We start from the raw sequence: 16,661 nt of genomic DNA, 5'->3' as shown, positions 1-16,661 counted from the left end.
TGAGAAAAAATACTTATAAAAACACGATATTATCTGTCAAAATGATTAAATTCTACCAAGCCTAAGCATACAGTCTGATTTGGAGGCACAGTGAAATAATTTGCTGGAGGTCTCACAGAAAATCTGTGGTAGAGCTGGGAATAGATTCCAGCTATCCAGACTCCCAGGTCTTTGTTCTCCACTGCCTTGTACCTTGTCTACTCATTTACCCCTCTGCAAGATGAATGCAAAGTGCATGTAAATGCTACCCAATCAGAATGGTGGTGTTTTACCCCCACTTGTGCTCATTCTGCCCAAGTATAAATGACTGCTAGGCTCTAGGCAGTTGAGATTCACACCTTGAGTCTGGTGTCCAAGCTACTGGATTGTGCTTGATTGAAATAAGAGGAAGACACTGTGTTGGTGGCCTGTGCTGGTGGGCTGTTTAGACTGTACCATCTATCCTATCCCACTGAAAGCATCTGCCATTACTAAGGATACAATTTGGTCATGGAGATTATGGATTCCGTGACTTTAACGGATCTCCATCACTTCTTCGGTTTCAGCTTCAGCCCCGGGCAGTGAGGTTTGGGCTGTCAGCCCTGGGCGGTGGGACTCCAGCTTCGGCTTCAGCCCCGCTGTGACCAGACCCTGATTTTGTCCTTTTTCCCTATGATTGTTCCATGAATTTTGCTTAATTTTACCTTGACAAAATCGTATCCATCGCCATTACAACCCAAAAGCACAAAAATGAGTCCTCTAAAGCAAATTTGGTTTCTGTAAAAATAGTGGGGGTTGGGGGTGTATATCATCTCAATCAGTGTGGTCACATAGTGGTTACAGCAAAGCCCTGGAAATGGGAACAAGAGTTTTTATATTTAAACCGAGCAGCTTTGTGGTGGTCAGTGAATCATTTGACTTATCTTGGAATTGGGTAAAAGCAAGGTTGGCCTCACTCATGGGCAGTGGGTATAATAGGCCAGGGGTGGCTCTGCCTCCCCTGGCTCTGCTGTGGCCACCAGACCCCCGGTTGCAGGGTTTGGCGGCGAAGTTTTTGCTTTATTATGCCCCATACAGGTTCCGGGGCGGCTGAGGAGGCCCACACCGCTGCCTCAGTGCCCCAGAACCTGCATGGGACATATCAAAAGCATCTTCTAACTGACGCTTTGCTCCTGGGCTGGTTGGGTCTGGGGAGGGGAGGTGAGGCCTGGCTTCAGCCAGCCTGGGGGTCCTCCGGGCGGATGTGGGGGTGCTCGGGGTTTCAGCCAGCCCGGGGCTCCCTGGCTGGGGGGAAGCTCAGTGCTCCGGTGGGCAGGCTTGGGGCTGCGGCCAGCCTGGGGCTCCTCCAGCTGAGGGGGGGTGCTCAGGGCTTCTCTGGGTTGGGGAGGGGGGCTTGTGGCTCTGACCTGGGGTGGGCAGGGGGTCTCAGGCCTCCAGCTGTGGGAGGGTGTGGATGGAAGGGGCGGAGCTGGAGGCTAGCCTCCTTAAAGGGGGGCTCCACCCGCCGCCCATGGTGTCACTGATGCTGCGATAACAATAATTTAACATTATCCTTTTAATACGATCACAAAACTATCCACTAAGGAGTTTATCTGGCCTGTCAGCATCGTATACAAGACCTTAGTAATTCTAACATTCTTATCGTTAACAAAAACAAAATATGTTCCTCTGCTCAATTCAGGGCCCTCAGGTGAAATTCTATTGCTTCTATGGACTCCGCTAGACTCTCCAGAATGCGTCGCTTTGGGATGTCACAGGTAGCAGAGGTCTTCATACAACTATTGACTCTTCCAGGATCTGTGATGCCCTCAAAATGATGCATTCTAAGAATGGGAACCTTCATTTTCAGAAGTGACCAGTGATTGTAGGTGACATTTCCTCTGGCACATGTTGAAAGGAGTTTAGTTTTCAGAAAGTGCTCAGGACCTATTCTTTAAAATTAGGTCCATTCAGTGTGTCAAGGAGAAAGTAGTTAAGGACATTGAGGTCAATGGTAAATGGGACAAAATACAACATGGTTTTACAAAAGGTAGATCGTGCCAAACCAACCTGATATCCTTCTTTGAGAAAGTAACAGAGTTTTTAAACAAAGGAAATGCAGTGGATCTAATTTACCTAGATTTCAGTAAGGCATTTGATACAGTGCCACATGGGGAATTATTAGTTAAATTGGAAAAGATGGGGATCAATATGAAAATTGAAAGGTGAATAAGATATTAGTTAAAGGGGAGACTACAGCGCATCATACTGAAAGGTGAACTGTCAGGCTGGAGGGAGGTTACCAGTAGAGTTCCTCAGGGATCAGTTTTGGGACCAATCTTATTTAATCTTTTTATTACTGACCTAGGTACAAAAAGTGGGAGTGTGCTAATAAAGTTTGTGGATGACACAAAGCTGGGAGGTATTGCCAATTCAAGGAAGGACCGGGATATCATACAGGAAGATCTGGATGACCTTGTAAACTGGAGTAATAGTAACAGGATGACATTTAATAGTGAAAAGGCAAGATCATGCATTTAGGGATTAATAACAAGAATCTTTGTTATAAACTGGGGACTCATCAGTTGGAAGTAACAGAGGAGGAGAAGAACCTCGGAGCATTGGTTGACCGCAGGATGACTATGAGCTGCCAATGTGACATGGCCGTGAAAAAAGCTAATGCGGTGTTGGGATGCATCAGGTGAGTTATTTCCAGTAGAGATAAGGAGGTGTTAGTACCATTATACAAGGCACTGGTGAGACCTCATCTTGAATACTGTGTGCATTTCTGGTCTCCCATGTTTAAGAAGGATGAATTCAAACTGGAACCGGTACAGAGAAGGGCTACTAGGATGATCCGAGGAATGGAAAATCTGTCTTATGAAAGGAGACTCAAGGCGCTTGACTTCTTTAGCCTAACCAAAAGAAGGCTGAGGGGAGATATGATTGCCCTCTATAAATATATCAGAGGGATAAATACCAGGGAGGGAGAGGAATTATTTAAGCTCAGTACCAATGTGGACACAAGAACAAATGGATATAAACTGGCCATCCGGAAGTTTAGACTTGAAATTAGACGAAGGTTTCTCACCATCAGAGGAGTGAAGTTCTGGAACAGCCTTCCAAGGGAAGCAGTGGGGGCACAAGACCTATCTGGCTTCAAGATTAAGCTCGATAAGTTTATGGAGGAGATGGTATGATGGGATAACGTGATTTTGGCAATTAACTGATCTTTAACTATTCATGGTAAATAGGCCCAATGGCCTGTGATGGGATGTTAGATGGGGTGGGATCTGAGTTACTACAGAGAATTCTTTCCTGGGTATCTGGCTGGTGAATTTTGCCCACATTCTCAGGGTTCAGCTGATCGCGATATGTGGGGTCGGGAAGGAATTTTCCTTCAGGGCAGATTGGAAGAGGCTCTTGGAGTTTTTCGCCTTCCTCAGCAGCCTGGGGCACGGGTCACTTGCTGGAGGATTCTCTGCACCTTGAAGTCTTAAAACCATGATTTGAGGACTTCTATAGCTTAGACATAGGTGAGAGGTTTATTGCAGGAGTGGGTGGGTGAGATTCTGTGGCCTGCATTGTGCAGGAGGTCAGACTAGATGATCATAATGGTCCCTTCTGACCTTAATGTCTATGAGTCTAAGTTGGGCACCCAAAATCACTAGCCACTTCTGAAAACTTAGCCTAGAGTCTCAAGAGAACCTGAAAGAACCTGTGGATTTTCATGTAGGTGACCCATAAACATTAAAGAAGTTAGTGAAAATGTAGTCATAAACAGTTCTAGGGGCATTCAACACAAACCTTCAGGCTACGTGCATTTTTGACTATAGCCTTGCAATCCGCCATTCTTATTATTATTTATTGTTATTTGTATTGCAGTCACAGCTAGGGGCACTAGTCATGGACCAGGACCCCATTGTGCGAGGTGGTGTACAAGCCCGGAACAAAAAGACAGTCCTTTCCCCAAAGAGTTTACAATCTAAGTATAAAAAGTTAAAGTAAACCTTAAAATACAGTTCCACTATGAAAACTGACCACAGAAAAAAGCACATTCTTATCCTATAGAGCTGCTTCTCCTTTGTATTCAGAGTCAGAACTGCTGACTGTGACAGTTGCTTGCTGATCTTAAACACAAAAAAGAAGCTTACAAGAAGTGGAAGATTGGACAAATGACCAGGGAAGAGTGTAAAAATATTGCTCGGGCATGCAGGAGTGAAATCAGGAAGGCCAAATCACACCTGGAGGTGCAGCTAGCAAGAGATGTTAAGAGTACCAAGAAGGGTTTCTTCAGGTATGTTAGCAACAAGAAGGAAGTCAAGGAAAGTGTGGGCCTCTTAGTGAATGGGGTAAGCAACCTAGTGACAGAGGATGTGGAAAAAGCTAATGTACTCAATGCTTTTTTTGTCTCTGTCTTCACGAACAAGGTCAGCTCCCAGACTGCTGCACTGGGCAGCACAGCATGGGGAGGAGGTGACCAGCCCTCTGTGAAGAAAGAAGTGGTTCAGGACTATTTAGAAAAGCTGGACGAGCACAAGTCCATGGGGCCGGATGCGTTGCATCCGAGAGTGCTAAAGGAGTTAGCGGATGTGATTGCAGAGCCATTGGCCATTATCTTTGAAAACTCATGGCGATTGGGGGAGGTCCCGGATGACTGGAAAAAGGCTAATGTAGTGCCCATCTTTAAAAAAGGGAAGAAGGAGGATCCGGGGAACTACAGGCCAGTCAGCCTCACCTCAGTCCCTGGAAAAATCATGGAGCAGTTCCTGAAGAAATCAATTCTGAAGCACTTAGAGGAGAGGAAAGTGATCAGGAGCAGTCAGCATGGATTCACCAAGGGCAAGTCATGCCTGACTAATCTAATTGCCTTCTATGATGAGATAACTGGCTCTGTGGATGAGGGGAAAGCAGTGGACGTGTTGTTCCTTGACTTTAGCAAAGCTTTTGACACAGTCTCCCACAGTATTCTTGCTAGTAAGTTAAAGAAGTATGGGCTGGATGAATGGATGATAAGGTGGATAGAAAGCTGGCTAGATTGTCGGGCTCAAGAGGTAGTGATCAATGGCTCCATGTCTAGTTGGCAGCCGGTATCAAGTGGAGTGCCCCAAGGGTCGGTCCTGGGGCCGGTTTTGTTCCATATCTTCATAAATGATCTGGAGGATGGTGTGGATTGCACCCTCAGCAAGTTTGCAGATGACACTAAACTGGGAGGAGAGGTAGATACGCTGGAGGGTAGGGATAGGATACAGAGGGCCCTAGACAAATTAGAGGATTGGGACAAAAGAAATCTGATGAGGTTCAACAAGGACAAGGGCAGAGTCCTGCACTTAGGGCGGAAGAATCCCATGCACCTCTACAGATGGGGGACCGAATGGCTCAGCAGCAGTTCTGCAGAAAAGGACCTAGGGGTTACAGTGGACGAGAAGCTGGATATGAGTCAAGAGTGTGCCCTTGTTGCCAAGAAGGCCAATGGCATTTTGGGATGTATAAATAGGGGCATTGCCAGCAGATTGAGGGACGTGATCGTTCCCCTCTATTCGACATTGGTGAGGCCTCATCTTGAGTACTGTGTCCAGTTTTGGGCCCCACACTACAAGAAGGATGTAGAAAAATTGGAAAACGCCCAGCAGAGGGCAACAAAAATGATTAGGGGACTGGAACACATGACTTATGAGGAGAGGCTGAGGGAACTGGGATTGTTTAGTCTGCGGAAGAGAAGAGTGACGGGGGGATTTGATAGCTGCTTTCAACTACCTGAAAGGGGGTTCCAAAGAGGATGGATCTAGACTGTTCTCAGTGGTAGCAGATGACAGAACAAGGAGTAATGGTGTCAAGTTGCAGTGGGGGAGGTTTAGGTTGGATATTCGGAAAAACTTTTTCACTAGGAGAGTGGTGAAACACTGGAATGTGTTACCTAGGGAGGTGGTGGAATCTCCTTCCTTAGAGATTTTTTAAGGTCAGGCTTGACAAAGCCCTGGCTGGGATGATTTAGTTGGGGATCAGTCCTGCTTTGAGCAGGGGGTTGGACTAGATGACCTCCTGAGGTCCCTTCCAACCCTGATATTCTATGATTCTATGACAGCTCAGACCTTGACTAGACTACGTGTGTTGCCAGCATGTGATAGCCAATACATGCCAACTAGCACATTCTAAGATTCAAGTTACAGACAATGCAGTGTGTACTTGACCAGTTAAGCATGTGTTCAAGTTAAAGCTTTGTCTCTTTGCTAGCCTTTAATGAGGGCCAGATTATGACATTCTGAGGCCCTGAGATATGTCAAGTGTAAGAGGCCCATACCATTAAAAAAATAATAATTTATTATTTTTACAGAAAGGACATTGAATATATAAACACGAAAGCTTTATATTTGTATATATACAAAGGCGAAGTTGTAAAAATAGAAGGATAATCTAACTGAAACACATCTTGCAATATGCCTGTTTGCATTATAAAATAGTTTCAAATTAACATATTTTCATTGATTTCTTAATTAGTAGATAAGAAAACTTTAAATCTACAGCAACACAAAATCAGTTACAGTTACACAGACCAGCTTACTTAATGGCAGCAGTACAAGCTGCAGTATGTCTGTATGCACATCACATTAATTTTAACACTGACATTTAAAGCATTTTCTTTCGTGATTTTTGGAGAGCAAAGTCATTGATGATGTCCTCAAATGATAAGCTATGGAGTTTGTCACTTTCGATGCACAGAATGCTTTTCTTGCAGCATTTTCTAGGCAGACATCTCTGTTCGCCTTCACTTCTCTATCCTCTGTCTTCCCCAGGACCACTAACTAATCTCGAGTAAACACTCGGACATACAATGTGACAATAATCTATATGTGCGAAAGAGAAAGAAAGTATTTACCAGTAAAAAGACTGGTAATCTCTAGACAGGCATGGAGAAAGTGAGAAAAGCTAGCCTATTCAAGCAAATATAATGAATATTATAGGCTTTAATAGCCTATATATCATATATGCACATAGTTTGAAATAACTTGCTCACCAAATACTCAGAATATTTTGATATATGTGTATATCTTCCTTCACTTCTCTCAAAACCCTCTATCCTGTCATCAGCACTCGCTGATATTTACTGTGAAAGTTCCCGAAACCAACGGAAGGAAGCCAACAAAACTGAGCTACATAGTTTCACGTGTATTGTATCTTCCAGTCACCAGAGAGATGCCTGCGGCAATGTTGGTGTGGCAAGAAACATGCACAAAACTGCCACTATTCAATCAGAACTCCTTACTCAAGCAAAACTTCCCGGGATATTATGCTTTGGTCTTGCTCTGACCCAATGAGTAGAAGCATTATCAGAGGCCTCTGATACAAGTCCATCCCTGCGGATGATGGAATTGACCTGACCTAAAGCCCATTGAAGTCACTTGGAAGATTCCCACTCCTACCAGTAATCTTTGGATCAGGCTTTTGGTGAACGTCATATACACAAAACAAACACACGTTTTTCGAATGGAATTTGGTGCTTGTGGGAGGTACTGACTGGAAAAGCCCAGAGACCGAAGGGCTAGATTCGTAGGGTGTGTCTACGCTGCCCTTGTTACAGCGCGGCTTCGGCAGCACTATGATGTGAGCAGTGTAGTCATGCTTTATGTCCGGGGGAGAGCTCTCCCGGCGATAAAAAATATAACCACCCCAAATGAACGACTAAAATTTTAGCACTGAAAAGTGCCAGTATAGATACAGCCTTAGTTAGACTGACCCTGGGGGCTTGTCTACACTACCACGTGGGGTCGATCTAAGATACACAACTTCATCTATGTGAATAGCGTAGGTGAAGTTGACGTACTTAGATCTCCTTACCACGGTGTCTTCACTGTGGTAAGTTGGCAGCTGACACTCTCCTGTCAACTCTGCTTGTGCTCCTCATTCTGGTGGAGTACTGGAGTCAACGGGAGAGCGCTCAGCGGTCGATCGACCCCCCGTCGATCCGGCGGGTGGTGTAGACAAGCCCTGAGTTACAGGGATGTGGGGGTGGGGAGTATAAAGAGGCATTATTGCAATGAGGATTTGACCCAGATAATTCCACTCTGGTTACAGATCAGATATAAGTTCAGGAACCACCAGTAGAGGAGAAAAGGTAGCTCTGTCTCCGGGGCCATTCAGTGTGTTCTCATGCCCTAGCCCCAGGGGAATCCTATCTGCAGTACAGCCTGAATGTGGAATGTGAGTTCTGCAGAGGAGAGGTGCTGCTCCCAGCTTTTGTCAGTAAGACAGTATTTTGTTGATAAACAGAGGCAGGGTGATTAAGATAAGAAAGAGGTGGTAATGAAATTAAGGATCTGGAAACGAGGAATCCCCTGAAAATGAGGAATCCCCCTGCTGGTGTGAGGGTGTGTGTGTAGGAGAGTTTGAAGAGAGGGGCAGGGGACTCGGCCAAGATTACATTCAGAAAAGAGGGAGATGTGAGGGGTGTAGGTGAAAATAAGGGGCCAAAACCCAGGGAAGAGATAGCAGTGGTATAGAGAAATTCCCACTCTACCTGTGGTACTTATGTGCAGTGCTAAATTTGTAATGGAAGAGGTGCCAGGGCTCAAGCAATTAGGTGCCGAGGCTCAAACAATTTTTAAATTTTAATAACTGACGTGACAAGCCCAGAGGTTTTGGGGCTATGAAGTGCCAAGCCTACAGATGCTGGGGCTCAGCCCTGGCACAAATTAAGTCCTGCTTATGTGGCCCCACATCACCATGGTATCTGAGTGCCTTACAATGTCTAACCTATTTTTCCTCGCAGCCCTTCGGGGAGGTAGAGCAGTGCTGTTGTCCCCATTGCACAGATGGGGGGCACTAAGGCACACACAGACTAAAGGCTTGATTTTCAACGGTATTTCAGCACCTAGTGAGATTTTTCAAAAGCTCTTAGAAGGTTAGGTGCTTTGTAAACCCCACTAGATGCCTAGCTGCATCTTTGGGTGCCTAAAAACCTTTGAAACTCTGTCCCTAAGGCACTGGCCTGAGGTCATACAGGAAGTCCGTGGAGGGAGTAGGACTCAGGTCTCTGAGGGCATGGCTACACTTGCAGATGTAGAGCGCTTTGAGTTAAACCAGCCTTCGGAGAGCGCCGTAGGGAAAGCGCTGCAGTCTGTCCACGCTGACAGGAACAAGCGCACTGGGGTGGCCACATTTGCAGCACTTGTAGCGGCATTGGGAGCGGTGCATTATGGGCAGCTATCCCACAGAGCACCTCTTCCCATTCTGGCGTTGTGGCTTGTGGGAAGGGGGTGGGTGGGGCGGGGCATTCTGGGTCCTCTCCCAATGCGCCGTGATGCATCGCTTCGCATCCCAGCAATCCCTGTGCTTCCGTCCACATTTGGCACCATCTTACAACATTTTTCGTCCTGCGCGCTCTATCTTCCCTTTCGGTCTGCGGGAATGGAGCCCGAACTGCTAAGGAGTACGCTGACGAGTCTCGCCAGCACGTCATGTTTGGCAGTCGCTTTATTCCTTATGATCCAAACTGACAGTGAGGGCTCTGACGATGATATCGACTCGAGTAACGCATATGACACAAGTTTGCTTGTGGCATTCACGGACATGCTCACTACCGCGGAGCGCTGCTTTTGGGCTCGGGAAACAAGCACTGAGTGGTGGGATCACATCGTCATGCAAGTCTGGGATGACGAGCAGTGGCTGCAGAACTTTCGGATGAGAAAAGCCACTTTCATGGGACTGTGTGAGCAGCTCGTCCCCACCCTGTGGCACAAGGACACGAGATTGAGAGCTGCCCTGACAGTGGAGAAGCGGGTGGCTATTGCAGTCTGGAAGCTGGCAACTCCAGACAGCTACCGATCGGTCGCTAACCAGTTTGGAGTGGGGAAGTCGACCGTTGGAATCATGTTGATGCAAGTTTGCAGGGCCATTAATCGCATCCTGCTCAGAAGAACTGTGACTCCGGGTAACGTGCATGACATTGTGCCTGGCTTTGCACAAATGGCTTTCCCTAACTGCAGAGGGACGATAGATGGGACGCATATTCCAATTCTGGCATCAGCCCACCTAGCTGCCCTGACAGTGGAGAAGCGGGTGGCTATTGCAGTCTGGAAGCTGGCAACTCCAGACAGCTACCGATCGGTCGCTAACCAGTTTGGAGTGGGGAAGTCGACCGTTGGAATCATGTTGATGCAAGTTTGCAGGGCCATTAATCGCATCCTGCTCAGAAGAACTGTGACTCCGGGTAACGTGCATGACATTGTGCCTGGCTTTGCACAAATGGCTTTCCCTAACTGCAGAGGGACGATAGATGGGACGCATATTCCAATTCTGGCATCAGCCCACCTAGCCTCCGAGTATGTTAATCAGAAGGGGTATTTCTCGATGGTTCTCCAGGCGCTTGTGGATCACCATGGGCGTTTCATTGACACTAACACAGGCTAGCCCGGAAAGGTGCACAACGCACGCATCTTTTGGAACACTGGCCTGTTCAGGAAGCTGCAAGCTGGGACTTTTTTCCCAGACCAGAAGATTACCGTAGGGGAAGTCGAAATGCCCATTGTGATCCTTGAAGACCCTGCTTACCCTTTGATGCTGTGGCTCATGAAACCCTACACAGGGAGCCTTGACAGCAGCAAGGAGCAGTTCAACAGGCTGAGCTGGTGCAGTATGACTGTGGAATGTGCTTTTGGCCGTTTAAAGGGCCGCTGTCAATCTCTGTATGGGAAGCCGGACCTGGCCGATGACAGCATCCCCGCTGTTATATCCGCGTGCTGTACCCTCCATAACATTTGTGAAGGGAAGGGTGAACGATTCACTCAGGCATGGAACTCGGAGGTTCAATACCTGGAGGCTGAATCTGAGCCAGAGAGCAGGGCTATTAGAGGGACCCAGCGGGGGCTGCAAGGATTAGGGATGCCTTGAGGGAGCAATTTGAGGCTGAAAGCTACCAGTAATGTCTGGTGCCCTGCACAGGAGTGAAGTGCAGTGGTTCCAATGTTAGTAGGAATCTGTGTTTGCTACGCTGACTTGCAGTGCCTGTTTCTTTCCTGGGCTAAGGTATCTTTTACTTTATGCAATAATAAAGAATGTTTTCAAAGCCAAAAAATCAATTTATTGAAAAGAAACAGAATTACTTGGGAAACAGAAAGGGCAAGGGGGTCGGGTGGGGAACGGAACGGTACAATCACAGATTTGCGTATGTCCTGTTATCATCCTCAGCCTTCCTGTCTGGAGTGCTGTGCAATGAGTGCTGCACTTCAGGATGGCCGTACTGCATGGTGATGGGGGTTGAGTGCAGTGGGTCAGGGTCGTAGTTTTCAGGGCTGGGTGGTGAAGCTACAGGTGTTGGAGGCAGGTGGTGGCGATAAGAACCCGGATGTTGGGGAAAGTAGGTTGGAGGTGATATGGGGGCACAAGGGAAAGAGTTTTGGGACAAGAGCTGCAGGGGGGGTCGGGCACGGTACTGTTCCACCTGCATGGCTACGAGCACCTGGATCGAGTCCGCTTGGCGCTCCATTATGCTTATCAGCCGATCCGTGCTTTGCTGCCGGAGCACCGCACTTTTGTGCCGGCGCTCCTCATTCTGCTGGCAGATCCTTCTTTCACTGTCCCACCACTCCTGCACTTTTCGATTTTCATTACTTGAATGCTGCATTACTTCATGCAACATGTCTTCCTTGCTTCTACGTGGCCTCTTTCTGATTCTTTGGAGTCTTTTGGCCGATGATATCACGGACGGCTGAGATCTCAAGGTTGCATCTGTAAAGGCAAAATGCAACAATTAATAGAGGCAGCATTGTTCACACCAGACAGAGCAATGATTCCCCCGTACTTAAGGGCAAGCACAGTCTACACAACAGCATAATTTGCCTGTCCCAAAGCGAGCGTACATAACCCACTGGAGCCCCAAAATGGTGAGTAAGCACAGGGTCAAGTGTGACTGATTGTTTCATGGCTGTACTGTCCTCTGGGTTTCTGTGCCTTGGGGAGAGCAGGGGACCCCTAAACTGAACACTGTCCCCACATTTTCCACAGGAGTTTGTCCTGGAAGATATCTCGCTGCTGAGGATGACCTGGGAAGCAAGGGAGGGTCTTCTACTGCAATGCGGCTTCCGCCCTGGCCCATATGCAGCTTGCCTGTGTGCAGCAATGATCCTCTCGCCCCTCACGGCACAGTGGCGCAGACAAGTTAGTCTGCCTGGGACAAGGAGCACAGTGGCTCTCCCGAGAAACCTGCGCAAGCGCATTGCCCAGGTTCTGGATGAGACCTTTGAAGAGATCACTGAGGCCGATTATCGCGATGTGAGAGAGCACATCAATGCCCTATTCCGCATCTAGCCATGCATGCAGCCCTAACCCTCCTCGCCCCAAGAGCCTGCACCGAATAACTTCCTTCCCAAAATAAAAGCCGGTTACCGGGAACCTCCTCTGGTTTGTGTCCTTCCCCAACCACCGGCCGCTGCAACGGGCTACCTTTCTCCTGGTTTGAGAACAGCTCCTGGCTGCATGCATCTAGGGATGCCGGGGTGTCTTCCTCTGCCTCAGCACCCTCGCTCCTGCTTTGCTGCTGCTCTTCCTCCTCCTCCCTCCTTGTTGGATTGTGCTCTGAAGTGTCCGTGGTGGTCCTCGGCGTGGAGGTGGGGTCGGCTCCAAGTATCGCGTTCAGCTCTTTGTAGAAACAGCAGGTCGTGGGGACAGCACCGGAGCGGCTGTTTGCCTCGTGGGCTTTGCAGTGGGCATTCCGCAGCTCCTTCACTTTAACCCTACACTGCAGTGCATCCCGGTCATGGCCCCTTTCCAGCATGGCCCTTGATATCTGCCTGAAGGTATCGTAATTCCGATGGCTGGAGCGCAGCTGGGACTGGACAGCTTCCTTCCCCCAAACACTGATGAGGTCCAGCACCTCGCCATTGCTCCATACTGGGGATCACCTGGCGCGTGGAGGCATGGTCACCTGGAAAGGTTCACTGAGAGCACTCCACGCCTGGCTGAGCAAACAGGAAGGAGATTTTCAAAATTCCCAGAAAATTTAAAGGGCAGGTCTGACGGTTGGTCACCTGAGGGCAGGACAGTAGAGTTCAAAGTGATGACCAGAGTGGCTAACACAGGCATTGTGGGACACTTCTGGAGGCTGATCAGAGCGCATTAACAGGCCAGGGCATCCACACTGGTGCCACGGCACTCCATGGGGGGCGCACAAAACGTTATTCCACTCACCGAGGTGGAGTAACAGGAGCGCTCTATGTGCCTTGCCAGTGTGGACGGGTAGTGAGCTAGTGCACCCAGGGCTGCTTTAATGCACTCTAACTCTCAAGTGTAGCCATGTCCTGAGAGCTAGCTCCCTATCCACTGCAGCAGCCTCTCTCTCTCTGCTGCATGCTCCCAAAAAGGGGACTCTGCTAGTTGGGACCAAATCCAAGAAGGCCAGTTCTCTGAGGCTCCAGCAAATGGTCAGAGGAGGCTGGGAAGGAGATCATGGTTGACAGCATGAAAAGCAGCACAGAGGCCAGGAAGGACAGAGAGAAAGGGTGGGGGGGAGATCACTAAACCCCCAAGGGGTGGCAGGTGTTGCCCCAGCTGGGCTGTAGAGCAATGGCTGCTGTGCAATTTTACCTTTTAACTGAAAACTATTTTGTTTTGTATTTTTTTTGTTCTGATTTCGAGAAAAGGAAGGAATGAGAAAGTGTCTCATGAGTATCAAATGTGCCTTATGCCTCAAATTCTTAGGGTTTCCGTTGTATTCAGGCCAATTCCAGAACAAAGAACAGAAATTGCCTCCACAGAATCCATAAAGTCGACGATTATTGTCATGATTTGTATTATTTACTGGGCACCACCTGTGTTTTCAGCACTGTTCAGAATATGCCAGAAAATGTAGTCCCTGGGCCAATGTGTATAAAATGTGTAGCTCTGGATAAGATGGCTCATACATTTAAGTATGAAGTGTATAGTTATTGAATATGTTAATATCTATGAGTGGAGGTGCTGACAGCTGTAGAAGTTTTACCTGACTGAGCACTGGAAGATTTGACCCCCCAACTTTCTTTCAAGGGGAAGAGCTGCCCAGAGCTCCTGTGCCTGTTTATTTTCCTTTCCTGCCTGCAGTGGCCCTGAGATACATCAGAAGACTCGATTTTTTTCTCAACTTTCAAATGTGGAGTTTTTTTGGTGTTTGATTTTAAATATGCTCCTATGAGAACTGCAACTCAGTTGCCGTAGTGTTGTGTTTAACCACCTTGTGGAAAGTCACTAGCCTTTAAACAGAAAGCAGTGTTGCCAACTCTCATGATTTTGTCATGAGTCTCATGATAGTTATTGTTTTCCTCAGAGCCCCAGCTCCTGGAGTCAAGTGGATGTGTGACGATTTCAACCTTCGTTCTTAAAGAAAAATGAAGTTTCTAGCCCTCATGGCTGTGGGGGAAGGTTCAAAATATGACCCCCTGTGCACCCTCAAAAAGCAGAAGGCAAATAAAAAGAACAACAAATCTATTATTTTTACATAAATTCATGATTTTTATGACAATCTCATGATTTTTGAACATTTGGGGTTGGCAATACTGGAGGGACTGTTACAAACGGGAAGAATAGTCCAGTATGTAGATGATATTTTAATAGTCAGTAAAACAGAGCAGGAACACGAATGTGGCAGTTGCTGACTAGCTGCCAAGTGTACGGCTTGAAACTTAATGCCTCTAAGTCCCAGATTAAACAGAGAGAAGTGCAATGTCTTGGAATTCGACTCAGTACAGGGGGAAGGTCTGGGGATAAGGAAAGGGTGAAGTGTATTGTTAACCTCCCTATGCCGGTAGATACTAAATCTTTGCAATCTTTTTTGGGGCTATACTTCTGCAGAGAATTCATGGTTGTGTAAGCAGAGTCAGGATGAGCTCCACCCTGACATCTGGTGGTGAGGTGTGGCAAGTTGTGGAAAAGAACTTCCGATCTCATTTGCATAGGCACGCCCACCCTGCCTAGAATGAGGCCATAGCTGCCCAAATGGTCACTTTGGCTGCTGTGGGATCCCCAGTGTCTCTGTTATTGGGGCAGGAAGAATAAATTGTTATTACCCTGATTATGGGAATCAAGGTCAGTGGAACTGTACTTGACCTTTTGTTATGATGGAGGGACTCGCCATCAACTAAGTAGCACTCGCTAGGCAAGGGACATGGGTTCCAAAACTCTGTGAATTGAGAGAGGCTGGAGACAGGTATTAGTACCTGGTGGTGTGGGCCCGAAACGTCAATTGCACCTCTGTCTCTCTCCACTGTGGAATATCAGAGCTAATTTTGGGTCTATTAGGAGTCTAGCTCCAGATGCTGAGCTGAATTCACTTTGGCCTTATGGTGCACCAGCACTAAGGCTCCCACTACTACAAGCTGAAATCACTAAAGAGCTAAAATTACTAAGAGCTGAAATCACTGAGCACTGTGTTAAGTAGTAGGGAGCCTGAAGATCTAGATTGGAGCAGTTTGTGGACCTGCTGGTGGAGCGGCTTGTGGAGCGGATCGGAGTGAAGCCCTATGGAGCTGCGGGGCAGTCAGCTTCAGATCATGTAAGGTGCCCCCTTACCTCTCTGCCCCCCCCCCCCATTTTTCACCCAGACTGGGGAGTAACACTTTGCAGATGAACTTTTGAACTCTTGGGCTGGACTTTTTGGACTTTGGGTGATTTTTTGGATTGCTGGACTCAGAAGATGTTTGGGTTGTGGGACTCAAGAACCCGAGGGAAAGGACATGGCCCAATTTGCTGGGGTGGGTTTTTGCTCATGGTTTGGTTGATGAACCCTAGTTGTGGTGTTTTCTTAATTTAATGCTGATGTCGTTTACCTCATGTTATTAAAGATTCTCTGCTACACCGAGACTCTGTGCTTGCGAGAGGGGAAGTATTGCCTCTTTGAGGCTCCCAGGGGTGTTTGTAAGATTTTCCCAGGTCACTGGGTGGGGGCTCGAGCCAGTTTTGCATTTCCTTTGATGAGAGGGAACCCCTGTGTACTGAACCTGGCCCTTGCTGCTATCAACTTGGCCTGGCAGTTGGGTACGCAGAGAAGGCAGGTCCCCAAAAGACCACAGTGGACCTGCAGAGAGGAAGCAACTAATGCATGGGAAAGCCTGAAAAAAGGGTTAATGGAGGCACCTACCTTGGCCACCCCTAACAACGAATTCCCCTTTGTGTTGTACCCTAGTGTTAAGAATTTCTGTATTGTTAGTATGCTTACACAGGATCCTGGTGCTGGGGAAATTATTATAGCAAAGCGTTAACAGGTCCAGAAAGTAAACTGGGAATTTGTGAGCAAACTGCTCTCGCTGCCTACTGGACACTACAAAAAGCTCAGGCAATTATTGTAGCAAGCAAGGTGATTGTAAAGAGCCACCATGCACTGGGAAAATTCCTCAGTCAGGAAAACCTATCTAAAGGACATGTGAAAGTAGATAAGGCCCATTCAATGGGTCTTTGCTCTCATGTCCAAGAATGTTCAATTAGTCCCACTAAAAGAACCTGAAATATCTGCATGGGGGTTGACTATAAATGGTGGAGAACATGTTTGTGAACCCCCAGAGGAATCCAAAGCACATCCTATCTTTAAAGCAACCCCAGCTGAACAGACATCAGAGGGGTAGCCGTGTTAGTCTGGATCTGTAAAAGCGGCAAAGAGTTCTGTGGCACCTTATAGACTAACAGACGTATTGGAGCATAAGCTTTTGTGGGTGCATACCCACTTTGTCAGATGCATGTACTGA

General features: G+C 47.5%; 1 protein-coding gene across 2 annotated transcripts; it reads right to left on the bottom strand.

Annotated features, from left to right (window-relative positions):
- Positions 1-11,090: 11,090 nt before the first annotated feature.
- LOC141986861 (uncharacterized) lies at positions 11,091-15,397 on the bottom strand. Of its 2 annotated transcripts, none has more exons than XM_074951877.1 (3): positions 15,141-15,397; positions 12,340-12,911; positions 11,091-11,682 (listed from the first exon to the last, which is right to left on the bottom strand). In XM_074951877.1, exons 2-3 carry the CDS (start codon positions 12,725-12,727, stop codon positions 11,108-11,110), a joined length of 963 nt encoding a protein of 320 aa, XP_074807978.1. In that variant the 5' UTR covers positions 12,728-12,911; positions 15,141-15,397; the 3' UTR covers positions 11,091-11,107. The 2 variants fall into 2 exon arrangements, with proteins under 2 accessions (XP_074807978.1, XP_074807979.1); XM_074951878.1 differs by having other exon boundaries at positions 12,397-12,911.
- Between the last annotated feature and the right edge of the window lie 1,264 nt (positions 15,398-16,661).

Source organism: Natator depressus, chromosome 4, assembly GCF_965152275.1.
Source record: "Natator depressus isolate rNatDep1 chromosome 4, rNatDep2.hap1, whole genome shotgun sequence".
Taxonomy (NCBI): Eukaryota; Metazoa; Chordata; order Testudines; family Cheloniidae; genus Natator; species Natator depressus.
The sequence above is the reverse complement of the archived record's forward strand: the minus strand, read 5'-3'. Positions and strand labels throughout refer to the sequence as shown.

Bases quoted from the DNA above. Each gene is read 5' to 3' on its own strand.
- LOC141986861 (XM_074951877.1), bottom strand. From the start codon at position 12,727: ATGCTGGAAAGGGGCCATGACCGGGATGCACTGCAGTGTAGGGTTAAA. The intron at 11,683-12,339 runs GTAACCGGCTTT...TTGCCTTTACAG, and splicing joins CAAACCAGAGGAGGTTCCCG to ATGCAACCTTGAGATCTCAG.